The sequence below is a fragment of the Giraffa tippelskirchi genome, chromosome 13 (assembly GCF_054371585.1).
Source record: "Giraffa tippelskirchi isolate mGirTip1 chromosome 13, T2T-mGirTip1v1.2.pri, whole genome shotgun sequence".
NCBI classification, from domain to species: Eukaryota; Metazoa; Chordata; class Mammalia; order Artiodactyla; family Giraffidae; genus Giraffa; species Giraffa tippelskirchi.
The window spans coordinates 122047143-122065389 of record NC_137287.1 but is presented as its reverse complement, the minus strand read 5'-3'; the positions used below and the strand labels follow the sequence as shown (position 1 = coordinate 122065389).

General features: G+C 48.8%; 1 protein-coding gene across 8 annotated transcripts in view; it reads left to right on the top strand.

The window, feature by feature from the left end:
• The window catches only part of ZNF217 (zinc finger protein 217), a 34911-nt gene that overhangs the window by 9059 nt on the left and 7605 nt on the right, over positions 1-18247 (top strand). Inside the window, exons 1-4 of one of the 8 annotated variants that reach the window (XM_081557274.1) lie at positions 2387-2550; positions 12921-13116; positions 13300-14707; positions 18100-18216. In XM_081557274.1, the coding sequence (XP_081413400.1) occupies positions 13312-14707; positions 18100-18216 (1513 nt within the window). In that variant the 5' untranslated portion in view covers positions 2387-2550; positions 12921-13116; positions 13300-13311. Of the gene's footprint in view, positions 1-2386; positions 2783-8906; positions 9037-12920; positions 14708-18099; positions 18217-18247 lie in introns of those variants that run through there. The other 7 variants (XM_081557272.1, XM_081557273.1, XM_081557276.1 and 4 more) reach the window with 7 other exon arrangements.

Sequence of the window (18247 nt, the reverse complement as noted above, 5' to 3'; positions counted from 1 at the left end):
ACCTGACTCGTTTAGAGAGAGTCTAGCTGGGGGGTGGTGATGGCAAAACAGGATTACGCGTGGGCGGAGCTAAGTATATGGAGCCCAACGTTCGATTTTCGATTTTCATTTCATAAGATAATAATGAGTTCTTAGCTTTACTACAAAACCGAGTGCTCCCAGTGTCCTCCTGTTGCTTTTGGAGTTTTCATCCTTAATTGTTTTAACCATACACGCTTTCCAAGGAAATCTGAAGTGTGAGTCTCCACCTTCTACAAGGGACGAATGTGGCTCACGAGACGCCCTTACGGCGCATTCAGCTCACTCCGTGTCCATTTAAAAACACAGTACGTGTTTGCAACCCAGCTCTCAGACACTGGCAGAATTTTGCAACGACTTCCCAGTTTTGTTGGCACGTCTCCAGGAACAAGGTTCTTTGTAATTCTTTGCTCAAACATAAAGATCGCCTATAAAACTCTTAGCGGACAGTTTAGTTAATACAATTATCTTTCAATTTTAAAAGCCACAACATAATAAGGTTTTTTGTTGTTGTTGTTGTTTTGGCTAGGCCGGAGTGGTGGTGGGGGAGAGAGAAACAGTAACTAACAAACCACATGATGCTATTAGGCTCACAAAGCAGTAACTTTGTGAGGGCATAGGGAAAAGCACCTTTTTTTTTTTTTTTTGCTCAGAAAATAATTCAGTAGCAACGTCTGAGAGCCGGGAGCCTCATTGTTAGTGGAACGATTATTTGTCAAACATTTTGATTGTTTCCCTATTCCTACTGAAAAGTTTGGACTTTTCTTTTTGCTCCATCTTAACACTAGGAGTTTTAACTATCAGTGCTATTGTGTTTACAGCATTCAAGGTTTCAGAGTTCAAAGGTTATCTATTAACATGTAGAGTGAGGCTACACTTAAGTGAAGACTCAATTTGGTTTCACTTGTTCATAGTTTCTTTGTTTTGTAGTTTTGCCCAGAGTCATTTGTTTTGATAAGTTAAATGAAGTTTCTTGTTTAGGAAGAGTGTGTGTCTTTGGACTGTGTTTTGGGATGTGACTATTTATAAAGTCTTTAAAAAATATTTTAAAGAATGATATTCATCTTCCCTGAGAAAAGGAACTCTAGTACTAGAAGTGATGAAGTGATCAATATCAGTGTACTTGAGTGAAAAAAAAGTTCTGGCTTAAGACTCTACTTCTGGCACTGCTAATTAAGTGTGAGTAAGTAATTGGTTCACTTCCTTTTTAAAAAAGACTAACCAGACCATATGTGGGGTTAGTAGTTATATATAAAATGACAGCAAAACATCACACTTGGGCAAATTCTTCCCCTTTGCTAAGAAACTGTCTCTCAAATTCCATTTCCTATTTTATTAAGGATTGCATTGCTCACCAGCCGAGCATTTAGGTAGGGCTTTTTGGTGTACTGATTTATTAAATATATACTTGAAGGGTCTTTCTTGATACGTTTTAGGTTTTTCCATTTTGGATACATTGAAGGCCAGTAAAAATTTTTTTAAAAAAAGTTATTCGTTAGTGGTGACTTGCATAGCTTTTACTTTTGCATTCGTTTGCATCTTGAGGCAGAGAACTTGCTGGATGTGATTATTGCTTCTGTGGTTCCTCCTTGGGATTTACGTAAACTGGGGGCAGGGGGGATATCTCTGGCCTTCGGAATCATAACCTTTGTGCGTGTGTGTGAACAAATAAAAAGAATAGTTGGGAAACACTTTTAGTTAAGGGGAGGGAGAAGGCTTATTTTGTTTTCTGGTCCCCAGCTTTAAGTCTGATTTCACCCATGTGGATTTCTATCGAAGTCAAGATGATTCTTGGAACCTAGGCCAAGTTTAGAAATTTCAAGTTGGAGCAGCTCAAGCTCAGCCCTTTCAGAAAAACAGTGACAGTTAAAAGATAGTTTTGTGCAGAGGCACATTTGAGAGACATTTTAATCATCGCACGGACCTTTCTCGTGCCTGAGGAGAACCTGAACAAAACGTGCGCAGCTGCTTCCTGACCCCCTCGATGGGCGTCGAGGCCCGTCGTGGCCGGGGGCAGCGCCGCTGACCGCGCGTCCGGGCACACCTTGCGGGGGCGGGGCGGCGGCACTGCGCCTGCGCGCGGCCCTGGCGGCCCCCGCCCCGCGTACCTGTCGCTGAACCGCCGGCGCGCGGGCCGCGTGAGGCCGGATGGCGGGGGGGGGGGGGGGGGGGCGGGGGGCGGGGCGGCGAAGGGCGCGCGCGTGCGGGGGGCCGCGGGAGCGCGCGCGCGTGCGGGGGGCGGGGCGGGGGCGCGGCGCGCGCGTCACGTGGCCCGGGGGCGGGGCCGGGGGCGGGCCCGGCGGCCGGCGGGGCGGGGCGGGGCGTCGCGGAGCCGCGGGGCCGAGGGCGGGCGCAACAGCTGCTCCGCGAGCACTTTCTGACCCAACAGTCCCCGTGCGCCGGACGCGCCGCGGCCCTGCGGCCCTGGGGACCCCCGCGCCTGCACTGTCCCCGCGCGGACGAGTAGGGGGCGCCCGCGCCTCGGCCCCCCGTGAGCACCCCCGCCCCGCTCACCTTAGCCCCGCGCCCGAGGTGAGCCCGGCCCCCAAATTCTCCGGGCGGGGGTGGGGTGGGGGCCGCCGCCTTCGGGGGGGCCTCCCCGGCGCGGGGTCCCCAGGCGGCCTCGCCCGCGGGCTCTGGCCCCGGCGGGGGGCCCGGTGCGGGCGCGGGGCCCGGAGGTGCCCGCACAAAAGGCCGAGGGGGGCTCGGCGTGGCCCCCGCCCCGGCCTCCGCGCCCCCGCTCCGCGGACCCCGGCCGCCGCAGGTAAAGGGGCGCCGCGCTCCTCTGCGCCCCCGAGCCCGCCCCCCCCTGCCCTCCACCTCGCCCCTCTCGGGCGCCCCCTCCCCGCCCGGCTGCGCGCGATCCCACCGGCGCGGTGCCGGGGAGCCCCGGGTGTGCACCGGCGGGGTGGCCGTCGCGCTCACTCCGGGGGACCTCAGGACGGCTGGGGGCGCGGGGGAGCTCGGGGCCCCGCGGGGGGCTGGGCGGGGGGCTCCTGTAAAAAGTTCGGTGGCTCCGCCCGGCGGGTCCCCGCGCTGGCCGGCCCGGCCGTGAGGGGCGGGGGGGCAGCGGCCCGGCGCGGGGTCCCCGGCGATGGCCCGGGAGGGGCCGGCGCAAGTTGGGAACGGGCAAAACAATGCGTCCGAACAGGCGTCCCCGCAGACAATGGCCGGGACCGAGCGCACGGGCCGGCGGAGGGCGCGTCTACCGGGCCGAGGGAGGGGCTTGGCCGCGCCGCCGACCCGGGCGCGCACCCCGGCCAGCCCCCCGGGCGCCCCCAGACCGGTCCCCCTGGTCCCGGGCTTCTGCCCATCCCAGAGCTGGCGGTGCACCGGGCTGCGTTTCCTGGATGTGTGTGATACGGTTTTTTTTCCCCCTTTAATTTTAAAAGATTAAAAAAAAAAAACTTAAAAAAAGTAATCCTTAAACGCTTTAAGACTGTATCAGTCAATTCTAGTGGGACGCGAAAAGCCAGCTGGAAGCAGAACTAGGAACTCTAAAGGGCAGGAGGGATTGAAATGTTAGCCTAAAAGTGTTTCTTTTTTTTAAAAGGGAAGTTTCTGCCAGGAGGCGCTGAGTGGCGAAACCGCTCAGTTTCAGATGTAGAGCCTTCTTCACTCTTGATTTGGCCTCAAAAGGCGAGCCTCGGGGGGTGGGTAGGGGGCGAGAGGGGAGGGCGCTGCTGGGGGCCCCGGGCGGCTGGATTGGGGCGGCCCGGGCGGTCTTGCTCGGAGGGGGCCAGACCTGGCCCGCGGGGTGCACAGGTCGGCACCGGCGCCCCGGGATCGGGATAGATGTCCAGGCCCGGGGTTGGAACCCGCGCTTTAGGATTCAAGGTAGGGCCACCGAGGACGGGAAGCCGCATTCTTGGGCGGGTGGGTGGGGGTGGGGTGGGCCGGGGTTGGGGAGGGGAAGTTTTCGAGCAAGGCTTGGTAACAAGAGCAGGAAAGGGCCATCACTGGCCACTTCTGGGCCCCCAAGTAGTCTGTTCACACTTGGAGCAGTGTAAACTTTTCTTCTCTTTTTATTTCTTCTCTTTTTATTGCGTTTTCCAAGAAAAGAATAGTCACTTCAGAGTGTGAGGCTTTGGTGCGCTGGTTCCCCTTTGAAATTCCTTGAGCCTCAATTTATCTTTCTGGATCAGCCTATAGGCCTTGGAGTGTTGAGCTTGAACATTCCTTAACGTGTATTGAGGACATGGCGGGTCCGGTGATTCTTTGGCAGGTCTGGGGTCCTGTGTTACTGAACACTGTGCAAGCTAGCTGGTTTCCTAGTTTTCTAGATCGTTTGGAAACATTAAGCTGTATGTTTTAAGAACCCTAGGTCTGATTTAGTTCAGGTTGATTCAATTATGTCTTCATCGCTTTTGAGTTGGTTGAATGAGTTGACATGAGATTAAGCTCAACAAAAGAAAAGGCCGGCTAACAGCAGCTGCCCGCCAGGCCTGGCCACTAGGTAGGGGTCTTGAAGGAAGCCTTTCACCTCTTCTGTATGTGTCAAGAAGTACATTTAAATTTTTCATACTGTACTTGTTTCCCCCTCCTGGGATCGATGGAGTGCCTTGATTGATTGATAGCAAATAAGATTTAAAATAGTGAATTTGGTAATACTTTGAGTAATAGTCCTAGATTTTCCATAAAGCCTTTAGAGCCCTAGTGACAAGTGCAGAGTGGTAACCTAATTGCTTTTTGTCTGAAAAATTTAACAGTCAAACCACTAGTTGGTGCTTGCTTAGTTAATGTGTGCTAAGGACTTTTTAAGGTGTGTCCTTAATGGTAGGTGACTTTTTCTGAGAAGTCCTATTTATTTTAGATACTGTTTTGTTTCGTATTCTAAAGACTGTTGTGATGTGTGTGTGTGTTTGTGTTTAATCCCGGTGTTGTAGTGGAAGTCGACCCCCACCCCAAATTGCTGCCATTTTGAATCAGTTATACAAGGATTGAATTCAAGAGGCAGTGACTTATTTAAAAATTCAGTGGTCGTTAGTTACAAGCCAAACTGACCATGTATTTGGCTTGTTTGGTAGAATAGGGTTTATAATCTCATTGTCTGGAGTTTTAATTATTTGGTGAGAAGGGGGAGGCTGCTCCTTTAGGATTGCGCATGGATTTGCATGCTGCAGGAGGAAGTGAGGGAAGAGCATGGCTTTTCTAGGTAAAGGACACGTACTTTTTTCTTTCATGTCCAACTTCTTTCAGTCCTTTCCTCTTCACAACACCATCAAACACTGCTGTTTGACCTTTGCTGTTTTTTTTTAATTTGTGAGACCTAAGTTTAGTAGTTGTCTTGGGTTCATATTATTCCCTTTCACTTCTTAATCAAAAAAAGGAACTAATACACCATTCAGATAAAGCTTGTAGAAAATATTCCCCCCGGTCACCCTGAAGAATTGATTTAGATAACAGCTTGATCCCCTGCCCCCGCCCCAGGTAAGGGAGGAAGATGGAGGGGTGAAAGTTTTGCCTTTGCCAGTAAAGGTTTAAGCAGAGGCTGATCTGAGTTCTCTTCCTAATCCTCCATTTTTGGCCTCTCTTAATAAAAGCCCCGACCAGTGGTCCTTTTCAGAGGAAATCTGAAAATAGAACTCAGTCATCAAGTCACTTACAAACTGATGAAATAATTAAGGAATATAATGGCCTGGCAAGGACCGGCTCCCTCTGCCTCTCATTTCAGATAAATGCTAATCACTTCTCTGTTCTTTAACAACATTTATGATGAAATGGCCTGTTTTTGCCACAGCAGGGTTGCCTGCCCAACCCTGGAGCACTCTTAATTCTGATACGCTTGATTAGAGCCTCGGGGGTCCCAGAAGAAGTGCTGTTTTCCCACTTTGTAAAATTATATTCTCTTCTCACAGTTGTTCCAAACATGATATTGGTTGATAAGAACTTGGGAGTAGTTTTAATGACTCTTGACTGCTTAAAATCTATTACTTAAAAAAAAAAAAAAAAGACCTTTTCTTAGGGACTGTAAATGATTGGACCTTTTTCTTTATGTTTTACATGAAGCTTTTCCATTTGGTTAAAAAAAAAAATTCAGATTGTTCCAGCTCACAGATGCCACTGTTGCCTGTGTTTTAAATTGTTCATTTCTAATTTCTTATTTTAGCTTAATTGTGTAGTAGTGTGTTTAATGGATGAATTGGAAAGGTGCTGTCAAACAACTGAACAATGGCTATGTATTTTCAAGCTTAAGAATTACACAGTAAGAATGAAACACATGATACAGTGTTATCAACTGATGAGTATATTTGTTCCACTAGAATAAAATAAATGTAAGGAGATTTTAAGTTAAACTTCATCTGGAATACACTGAGTAGTTTTCAAATTACTGAGATGTGTTATAAAATTAAAAAAAAAAACAAAACAGCCTGGAAGATATTTACAGAGCAGCCACTGAAGTGGAATCAAAGGATTCCCAATTGTATTAAATATTCTAAATAGTGAAGGGTTTAGTTGCAGCACGTAAATGAAAGTGGTGACTGTGGAAGAGTCCTGATTCGTTACCTCCTTTCCAGATCTTTGGGGGAGGGGTGCTGACTGGTTTAAATGCACGTGGAAGAAAGGATGAGTTACACAAAGACAGCAGGAAATTTCTTAAATTTGGGGGGGGGAAGCTGGAACATTACAGCTGAATAGCCTCATTTTGAGGGGGCAGTGTTAACCCTTCCAACATGTCAGTGAAATGGTGACTTTGGGGAGGAAGGTGATGTGGATTCTTTCCTCTAGCTTTTTACTATAGTCAGGCAAATTTGTAGCGGTCTGTAGGGCGGAGGATTTGGAATGGAGACTGTGAGGGCAGATAGAAATCTGACTTTGAGGAAGTGGGAGGGACGTGGGGGGGGGTAGAGAACCATCCTTTCCTAAAATCTGCAGCTCATGGTGAGTAAGCTCAATTCTTACAGAAATCTTCCCAACAAACTGAGGGGCACCCCTGCCGGCCAGGTGCCAGCATGCACCCCTCCTTTATGGCTCACACTGGAACGCTCATCAGAACCCCTTACAAAGTTTGAGCGTTTGTTGGCGGACTGTTCTGAACAGCCTCATTACTTCCTGCCCAGGGTCACAGCATAACTGAGTTACTGGAAATCTGGGGCCAGTTTGGTAATTTTATGATAAAGTTGAGAAATAAAATTACTAAACCCGAAAAGACAGCTGAATAAGTTGTGTTCAAGAGAATGCGTTTAATTCTGTTGTCTTTGTTCTGCGCTCTCCCCAAGTTGCCTTTGGCCTGCAAGGCCCCTGCTTCTACAGGAGAGCAGGCCTGCAGTCAGCTGCCAGTTCCTTGATGGGCTCCCAGGGTGCTGGCTGTGTTGGGTCTTGATTCTGGTGTCAGGGAACCTCCTGGATTTAACATACGGTTCTATGGACTGGAAATGGAGAGTCCAGGTATGTTTTGTTCCCCAGTCAGCATTTAGGAGAAAAGCTTGTTTCTTGCTGTATTTCCTGCCTGTGACAAATCAGGATAACCTCAGAACAGTTCAGTTACACCAGAAGAAGTATTTTTGTGTGTTTTCTAGGTCGCCAGATCAGTTCAGTATATAAGTCTACTGAGCAGTGATTGTATTAACTGAATGGAGACTTTTTTTCTTCTTTTTGAAATCAAATAGGTGATTTGAAAGAGCCAGACTGCACAGCTTTAGTATTTACTCAACAGAGATAGGGAGGGGAATATTTAAATATGGCTAAAGAAAGATCCCGTGCCTTAAAAGGCATTGCCCTTGTTTATATATAATCTGAAGTTGGGTTAAATTGGGTATGATTAAGAACACTCACCATTTGGCTCTGTGGAAAAAGAGGTGTGGGTGTGTGGGGTAATGGGTAATGTAATGGTTATGGTGATTTGTATATCTGTGTGTGTATATATATGTACATACAGAAATACAAATATATATATATATACACTCAGTTATCTGTGTGTGTGTGTGTGTGCGCATGCAGCATTTTCTTTGTAGAGTTAAAAAATACACAGTTTTTTTTGGTTTGTTGAAATCGGTCGTTAGTTAGTCCTGTTCAGAATCTTTTCACAATACTTAAGGTAGTACTGGTTAAGTGGTGATAATAGAAACTCACTGATAGCAATGCTTCTTGCTTAATTAAAAATTAAAACAATTAATTTCCCTTACAGTTCTCTTTCACGTCAAGATGGAATTTTTAAAAGCTAGTTTACAGGCCACATTATCTGTTAATGTTGATATTCCTGAAACTAAAGCTAATACGTGGTGCTTTAAGTTCATAGTAAGATCCTTTATTGACCTTAATTGATTAAGGAGGAATCAGGCTGAGTTCGTAATCATCATCTGCAAATGTGCTAGTAGGATTGTATTTTTACCCTATCTTGGTCTCCCGTGTAGAACTGAGCACCTGAATTTCAAGAAAGTGAGACTGCCTTGTTGCAGCTTCTCAGGCTTTGCCTTTGAATAATCATTCGCTTTTGAATAGGTTGTGGTGTTGAATATAAACTGAATATTTTTATTTTTCTCTTTGGCTTTTAAACATCCTTCCACAGCTATATTAGGAAAGTCAGGTTGACCATCTGCTCAATGGGTGTGACCTTGGTGATTTCGTTGAAATAGTGTTGAAGGATTTAGTCAGTGGGTTTTGATCACCACTGTAGGTTGCTATGCAGAGTTCTCTTCGCTTGTCAGACTAAGGAAAAAATAGTGTGTATAAAATAGAGAAGGGAAACCTGTAGAAAAACTGTCAGTTTCCTAACCTGATCTTGGAGATAATTTTGAAGTTTAAAGGATACAAATGAACTGGCCGGAGACTAGCGGTTTGTGTTAGACTGAAGGTCTCAGTGATCATTTGTTTGGATACCTTGGATGACTTGCTGGAATACTGCAAATTACTTGGCTATAAATGGAATTTTTATGTGTTTTTAACAGGTTTTGAGGACTTTGAATACCTTACTGCTGCACACCATGCTGGTAAATATTCCATGTGAGATGACCTGTTCAGTTGGGGTGTACTGTCTTTTGAGGTCACCGGTTTGAGAACAGCTGTACATAAAGAACGGTATTTCCAAGTCACTTGGTCAGCAAGGTGGCATTCAACTGTAATTTATTGGGCATAAACACAAATTATGGTGCTTTTCATCAAGCATTGTAGAATGGGTAGTATTTGCTAATTTCAAGGTCTGTAGGTATTGGCAGAATTCATAGTAACTTTACTCACAAATGAGTATCTGCTTTTTAAAAAATAAATGGCTTAAAGAACACCAGACTTGCATTTTAGGTGGTTACAGCAGTATGGGTCTTTCTTTTCAAAGCTTATGTTGTGGTAAATGAAAAAAAAAAAGTATCTACTGAAGTGATCACAATATAACTTACCTAGTTTTCTCTCCAAGTAGAAGGTCATACTGAATAACCTGTTGCTTTAGGTGCCTGAGGAGTAAATGGCTGACGGTTGAGTGCTGTCGTTAACCTGAGGAAAAGTTGAAACAATTTTCATTTAGATACTGAAAAGCTTTTTTGCTGAGCACCTTTTGGTCAGCTTAGTGTGTTCAGAAGGCTCCCTCTTCTGCAAACTGAAAGCGTTTAGACTGAGTTGAGATGGAGCGTGTTGGTTTGTGACATCCCCCCCCCCCCCCCCCCCCCCGCACCCTGGCTCCAGTTCTTTGTGGAGACCGACAGGTCTCTTCAGTCCCATCAGTTACTGTCGGCTCCACCGAAAGCTGCGGGTTCTGGGGGCCTGTGCGCTCACACTTCCCTGAGCTGGGATGCTGATCTGTCACCGTGAGCAGGAGGGAGGTTAGAATGTCTGTTTTTCATAAGTTATTATTCAAGTCTTTGGTATTGCAGGCGCTCTACAAAGATTTTTGACTTTGTTGTATGTATAGTCTAGTCTTGGTAGTTACTGATTTGTAGTTTAAGGAAGTGTTTTGTCTGCATTGAGTCTCTATGTCAGGAGTTGAGGGCAGGGACTTGCCTGGGGGTCCAGGGGTTGGGACCCCACATTCCCGAGGCAGGGGGCCCAGGTTCCACCCCTGGTCGGGGAGCTGAGGTCCCACACGCTGCACAACTTAACCAAAAGTAAATAAATAGAATTGAAAAGAGTTGAAGGCATTTGCTGTGAGTGATTACCCTAGTAGGCCTTGCATTTTGGTTTTGGTAGGTCAGTAAGAAAAGTGGTTATAAATCCAAATGATGCAGTTTTGCTTCTACTAGTCAACTTTATGTATGATTATATATGATTCATTTTTATTATACTCTTAACAATGTAGAAAATGATCATTAGATGGCAGCCACAGACAGCCATGTAGAAGTTGGTGAACATTCAAGTTAACTTTAGTATCGAGTCAGTTGCGGTTGGTGAGTGTGGCCAGAGACCCACATTCTGCACACCTGTGCTGCACAGAGCCTGACCCTGTGGCCCTTCCTGGGCACTGGGGGGCAGCAGTGAGCCAGCAGGCAGGGTGTGAGCCCCTGGCTGCCTGCGCCGGGTGTCTTGAGAGAACAGGAAGGATGGCTGTGACCGGGGCCACAGGCACTTGGGCACAGCCAGTGACTGTTAGGGTCTGTCCCTTGGCTGGAGGTGTTGCCAGCAGAAGACTCCTTGGCTTGGGACGTCCATCCCCCAGCTTCCCGCCCATCCTAATCACCCTCTTCTCTTTCTCTGGAGATTTTTTCCAGCGTCCTCCTGTACCGCTCCTTTGGGTCTTGTGTTGCAAGCTGATGACGACTTTCTTAACCCAGATATTTGAACATCTCAGAGATAAAAGTTGAAACTAAACTGTCAGAAGACAGGAATTTCCAGTATATGCCACCACCCCGTGTGGGAAGTGTACCCACATCACAGTTTTCATCCAGAGTTGTTGGCGTTGAGGATTGGTGTCTTTGGGGAAAGATTATTTACAGAGAAGTGGACTTCCCCAAAGCTTACAAATGTCAGATTGCTGCCAAGTTTCTTTAAAAAAAAAAGTGTTGAGGTCTGACATGCAGGACTTCGATTTTTGTCAAATCAGGACATTAAAAAAAAAAAAACCCTTTCCTATTGCCTCTCTTTCATTTTATAAAAAGGGTATTTTGGCACCCCCAAAAGTAGAAAGGGTCTTAAATAAAGGGCAGTCTTGATTCAAACTGAAACGAGTCCACGTAGCCCTGTGTGATGCTCATTGAGTCACCCCTTGCTTCTCACTCAGCTGTCGGCCAGTGAGAAGTGTCAGTGAGAAGTGTCGTCAGGGTTTGAGAACTGCCTTTCCAGAGCACGTGCTGTTACGTTCCTCACAGCGTCACCTGGGACACTCACATCCAGTCAGTGTTTGCTGAGTGAGTCAACGACTACGCGGAAGCCTCAAGTGTGACTCACAAATCCAAAGACCGTCTCACATCGTGAGCAGCACGACCACCGAGTTAGTCTGCCCATCAAGTGTGTCTGACCCCAGGACCATGGATAGTTTGAACTCTGCAAGTGGTCCTGTAATTTAACCACCCGCATTGAGTAGACGAGAAAGACGAGGTCTGCGGTGGTGACGGCTTCAAGGCTGTAACTCAGCCAGGACTGGAACTCGGGTCTCGGGAGGGCCCTGTGCTGCCCAGCAGCTGGTAGCCCAGTCTGTGTTTATCCTCCATGTGACGGCAACAAAAGGCTCAGAAAGTAAAGATGAAACACTTCAGTCCATTCTTTCTTTACCCTAAACTTTGATCTGCAGGCTTACTTAGAAAAACTTGATGTTAGCGATCTAGTTTACTCCAAACTAAAAGATAACGGAGTAGGAGAATTTTCTTTTTCTGGGTGTGAAGAAGGGGAAGAAATGTTTCCTCCTGTTCTGAGCCCACTGGCTCCTGCTCTTTGAGGAAGTGGAGAGAAGGAAAGGAAAGTTCTGTGTGTGTGTTTTAACTGTTGACTGTGGTGGGAGTAGTTTGCATGTCTTTCTGTTTTCTTGGATGGACTTGACTGACTTCAGTTAAAGTAGCTGGGACTGTGTAAAAACAGTTCCTGTGCTCACCTTGAAGGTGGAGGGTGTTGGCTTCACAGGGTAATCCTTCTGCAAGTGTGAAAATGTGCTTCCAGCTCAGAGCCTGCAGTTCAGTCAGGTCATCCATTTTGCACCTGGCCAACGCATACGTGAAAGGTGGAGTAGAAACGAGAGGGTCTGTTTTCTTTCTGATGGAAGCCTAAGCCGTGTTGAACCTCCGTGCTGAGGGTCTTATTTAAAATGTGTGCATTCACCAAGTAGCTTTGTGTCTGTATTTCCTTATTTGTAGTTTGGGCAGGGAGGTCCCACGCGGCGCCCATTGAAGGCAGGAGGTGGTTAAAAGCATCGGGTTTGGGCAGTAGAATGAGGGCGTGGTGTCCAGTGGTTCTGCGTGGCCAGGATGAGGAACGGTTCCAAACTGTGTTTCTTGAAGGGGGCTTTGAGGAAAGGCCCCTATTTCTCGGTGCTTCTGTTGGTGACTTCGGTTATGTGTAAGCCTCCAGTGTGCTTAGGCGTCTGCGTTTCTTGTGTGTTTGTCTGTAAGACAATGTGAAACTCGGGCTTTTAAAATTTTGCCTCAGGTGCTTTCATTGTTGTTATTTTTTTATACAATTCTTAACGTCTAGACTTGTAGAGATTGTTTGTAAGGATACACATGCACTTTAGTGGCAGTTAAAACACATTAAGCTCAATTTGATCATTTCTGTTCTGAAACTTGACATTTTTGATTTAAATCATTGAAGCACCAGGTTTTCGGTTTAGCTGTGAATTTCTCGCAGTTTGATAAGGGTTATTGGATAAAAAACGCTAATGGTTTAATTAATGAGCATGTGTGGCAGGATGCTCTGTACACAGCGATATTAGCTAAAAGGGAAGCGACTGAATTGGGTACCTTCTTTGCTTAGTGGGGAAGACCACTGTGAGTCATCAGCCCGCCTTCTCTCCTCTCTGATTGGAGCTCACCTTTTTTTTTCTCCTCTAGGTTTTGGAAATCCCTTGTCTCCAGGTTGCTGGAATTGACTTCTTGCTCAACTGAATCACTCACTCGGTGAAGACAGAGAACTCATGCTTCGTGCTGATTCGGCTCTGCGTCCACGCACCGGGGAGTCTGTCTGGTCCTAGAGAGATCCAGCGATCGGCTTTGTGACTGAGCTTCCTGGACTTGCAAAGAGAAGACGGTAGAGGAATACACACTTTCTTTTGAATTTTTTTTTTTTTCTTTTGAATTTTTGTAACAAATATTTGCTCTAGTTTTGAAGCCTCGGGCTGCTGGGTGTGTGAGTGACAAGTCTTTTACAAGTGGCCTTATTCCAACTCCAGAGATTCCTCAAGCAGATTCTAATTTTATATACAATCCTCAGGAGACAGGAAACATGCCAACGCAATCCCTCTTGGTGTATATGGATGGACCGGAAGTTATCGGCAATTCCCTTGGCACCCAAATGGAGCTCGATGACGCCATGACGATCAAAGGGACTACCGCGGTTCCCTTCCGAGCCGTGCAGGAGAAGAGCATCATTCAGATGGAGGGATACATGCCCCTGGACTGCATGTTCTGCAGTCAGACCTTCACGCGCTCGGAGGACCTCAGCAAACACGTCCTGCTGCAGCACCGGCCCATCCTCTGTGAGCCCGCCGTCCTGCGTGTCGAAGCGGAGTATCTCAGTCCTCTGGATAAAGTTCAGGTGCGCAGTGAACCTCCGAAGGACAAGAACTGCAAGGAGAATGAAGAGCTGAGCTGTGAAGTGTGCGGGCAGACGTTCCGCGTGGCTTTTGACGTCGAGATCCACATGAAGAAACACAAGGATTCGTTCACCTACGGGTGTCACGTGTGCGGCCGGCGGTTCAAGGAGCCCTGGTTTCTGAAGAATCACATGCGGACGCACACGGGCAAGTCAGGGGCGAAGAGCAGGCCACAGCCCGGCCTGGAGAGCCCGGCGACCATCAACGAGGTGGTGCAGGAGCCCGCGGCCGAGGGCGTCTCGTCACCGTACAAGATCTGCATGGTCTGCGGCTTTCTCTTTCCAAATAAAGAAAGTCTCATCGATCACAGGAAGATGCACACCAAAGAAGCTGCTTCCGTGCCCCGCGGCCTGCAGACCGAAGCCCCGCAGGAAGGAATGCTGTCGCCAGGGCCGGAGCTGCTGCAGTTCCTGAAGCTGAGACCTGCGTCCCCCGCCGAGATCACCAAGAAGCCGGCCAAGTGGATACCTCAGCTGGACCCGTTCACCACCTACCAGGCCTGGCAGCTGGCCACCAAGGGGAAGGTGGCGGTGTGCCGAGAGGTGAAGGAGCAGCAGCCGGGCCAGGAGGGCAGCACCGACAACGACGAGTCGTGCTCCGACAAGGAGGAGCCGGGGGAGGTCTGGAGTGCCAGCAAGAGCCAGCCCGAAGGCTCTGGAAAGCCCAGGACGAGTAAAAGCAGTTGCTCTGGCCTCTCCCAAGACAAGGAGAAGTCCAGGCACCCCCACGGCGAAGTGCCTTCCGTGGACGCGGACCCCAAGTTGGCCAGTAGTAAGGAGAAGCCGACGCACTGCGCCGAGTGTGGCAAAGCCTTCCGGACCTACCACCAGTTGGTGCTGCACTCGCGTGTGCACAAGAAGGAGCGCAGGGCCGACGCCGGCTCGCCCCCCATGGCCGCGGACAGCAGGCAGCCCAGGACGTGCTCCCCGGAGCTGCCGCCCACCCTGGAGGAGAGCGGGGCCCTGGACCGGGAGGCGGGCTCTGAAGATGGCTCTGAGGACGGGCTCCCGGACGGGCTGCACCTGGGTGAGCTGACCCCCGACCCCTGACCCCCGCCTGGTCCTGGAGGGGGAGGACACAGCCCACGGAGGGCGGGTCTGGGTCCAGGTCTCACTTTGTTGTAAACGTCCCTAAGCTCTCAGGGCCTTCGTCTCCTTTCTGGAACAGTAGGGGGGCCTTAAAAGGCCTGTTGAGGTTGCTTCCTGCTCTGAGGGTGATGTGATGTCACATTTTGCCAACAGAGGCCCCATGTGAGCTCACCTGGCGCGTGCGCCGTCACAGGGGCGGGTGGGGGCCTGGGCTGCTGTGCCCGCCCTGGGCCCAGGGTGGCCCACGGCAGAGGGGGCCCTGGCCCCCGATGTCCGCAGCGCCGAGGGTGAGAGATGGGGGTCCCCACTTCCATCCCGGCATCCCAGTCCTAATGGGTAAAAGCAGGGTGCCCTGAAAGGCAGTACACTTGCCTTTCTGTCAAGAGCCAGCTTTCACACACGTATTCCACATGAGTATCTGCGGGCACACATCAGGACGGGAGGGGCCGTCCACCAGAGAGAGGGTGTGACCGGGGGCCACTGAGTGCTGCCTGCACCCCGACCCCTGTGTCTGGGGGCTCAGTCACTCCAGTACTTGGTAAAGTATAGAGAATGAACACATCAAAGATAATTGAAAGAGCTCATCTGCTCAGTCAAAATCCTAGTGTACTGACGGCTCTTAGAGGAAACGGAGGCCGTTGCGGAGGGCCTGTTAGTGGGTCTCTTGGGTCCAGTGGGCACCGTCTAGGGCAGAGCGTCCCACCTGTGGTTCAGGTCACGCCCATCTTCACGTAAGCCACAGCTTTTCTATCCATGTAGTAATGTTTTATTTGACTAGAGGATTCTGCTGCTGGAGGTTGGTTCATAAACCCCTGCAAAATCAGCTGGGGAATGATGAGAACACGAGTGAGTCTTAGAAAAATAGTATCCTTTACAGAGGTGGTCTTGGGTTTACACACGCACTGGCGTCTTGTGTTGTAAGTTGGCTGTGTGTTAGTGTCTCCTAAGAGCCCCATGTATGAGACCCGGGGGATGTGACCGGATTATAGCCCCATGTATGAGACCCGGGGGATGTGACCGGATAATACGTCTTCTCTCAGGCTAGTGCCCAGTTTGTTTCCTGATTACATGACGGGTGTGAGAATGGTAGTTTTCATAGCAAATATTTAGCGTGATTTGAGTTTCCTTGGAGACAGGAAATGTAGTACTTGGCATGCTTATAATCTTCAGTTTTTAGAAATCTAGAAAATGCATTAGGTGTCTTAATGACATCATAACAATGACTGTAAATATAGCCTTCTAGTCTTCTAAGTGACTCCTTAGACACAGTGGCAGTGCTGTGCTGTTTGTGGTGAGAGAGATGCCCCAGTGCCCGAGAGACGTGAGTGGATATCCTGCCTGTAGGCGGCGTGGGCAGGACCGAGTGGACGGTCTCATTCTGCCTGTAGGCGGCCTGGGCAGGACCGAGTGGACGGTCTCATTCTGCCTGTAGGCGGCCTGGGCAGGACCGAGTGGAAATACTGGGCCCTGCCAGCGGGCAGACAGGATGGCCCATAAAGGCTGGGAGCGCCGAGCCTTGCACTGGGTCTGGTACAGACAGGATGGCCCATAAAGGCTGGGAGCGCCGAGCCTTGCACTGGGTCTGGTACAGACAGGATGGCCCATAGAGGCTGGGAGCGCCAGGACTTGCACTGGGTCTGGTTACGTCTTGCTTAACCTTTTCTTTGCCCTGATTCCCCTGTTTACACAATTGGTTCATTGACCCTTGTCTTCCACCTCCCAAGGATGATTTCAGCTGCCTATTTATAAAAAAATCCTTTAAAGGACAGCACAGCGGAATCACGGGTGAAGCTAAAGGAGCAGGAACCAGGTAGACTGGACATTTCACGTCCTTTGTGTTAGAATAAAGGCATTTCGTAACTTTGGATGTGATGCAACGTACCGTAAATCCCGACACGCAGCTGGAAGTAGTGAACTGCTGTGACGTGCAGGCTCAGCTACAGGCCTGGCGAGCTGCGCGCTCTGAGGGCTTGGAGCCTCCTGCAGCCACACTGTGATGAGGCCTTCTGGTCTAGACTTCCCTTACTGTCACCTGCTGTCAGCCTGGCTTGCTTTAGATTTATGATCAAAAAGCAAAGTAAATGATCTGTTGTTTTCAACTTTCATAAACTGGATTAATAATAGTGATTCATGTAAGGTGATTTTTTTAAGTCCTCGTGACACCTTTTTAGACCAAAGGTCGTCTCTGCTGTCTTCCAGCATTTGGAGGTGGCTGTACGGTCTTCACGGAAGTTCAGCGGTGACAAATTACACGGTCCCGTCTCTCTCTCTTTTTAAGTCTTGCCTAAGGCTTGTGGGATTTTAGTTCTCCCATCAGGGACTGAATCTGGGCCGTGATAGTGTAGACCCCTAACCAGTGAACCACTGGGGAATTTTAAAATCCGTGAACTCTATAAATCTAGACTTCGGAACGTGGAAGGAGCCAGGCAGAGGCCCTTCAGCTGGAAATTACAGGGTTTCCAGGGAAAAGGATGAGTTACACTGAATTTACCGATGCCCCGTCTTCTGCTGCAGTCACACTGTGATGGGTGTCATGTGACCAGCGCTGACAGGAGGCTCACGCGGAGCTCTCGGTCCTGCTGGACGAGCTGGGCCGTGACTGCAGCACCTGGGCCCGCGGGCGTGCTCAGCACCCTCAGTGGACCTGTGTCTGCTCCACTGTCCTGATCGTGGACACAGTGGAGCTTAAAGTCGAACCTGCTGTTCCTCGGGGACAGATCGTGATTCGTCAAGGTTGCCCATGTGAGCACTTGCGAATAATATAATCTGCTTTCCAAAATCTGCTTTGCTAAATTTTGACCACCTTCCCTCGGTGTTTGCCCGGCCAAGCTTTTCAAGATTAAGTTGTGCCTGCTGCCCTCTAGTGGTGACCGGCTTAATCTTAAGCAAGTTCATCTTTTCCTCTGGTGGTTGGGAAAGTTAGCATTTGTGTTGGCTGGGTTTTCTAAATTACTTATTGTGAAGAAGCTGGTTATTCCAGCCCGTGTGCAGGTCCAGCTCAAGTTTGCCAGATTCTGTGTGTCTCAGGCCTGGGAGCGCAGAAAGCTGCCTGTTCATTTCAGTCTATGAAATGGTCTCGTGACCGAGGCCATGAAGAAGGGAGTGTTCCACAGTGAACGCCGCTGCGCTCAGGAAACAAACAAAGTCACGCACACAGGCTTCTGCGCTGCCGCAGCCTCAGAGCAGCGGTTGGCTGCTTTTAGCCAGTACCTAATGTAAAAGTTACTTCAGATTTTCCAAAAATGTTCTACCAAGAATCTTTAAGTCAGCTTGCCCTGTTCACATCCTTGAGCTGTCTTCTTACATGAATATTTTTGTTTCTGTTTTAAGATAAAAATGATGATGGAGGGAAAATAAAGCATCTTACATCCTCAAGAGAATGTAGTTATTGTGGAAAGTTTTTCCGTTCAAATTATTACCTCAATATTCATCTCAGAACGCATACAGGTAAGGAACTCCTTAGATTTGTTTCCTGCAT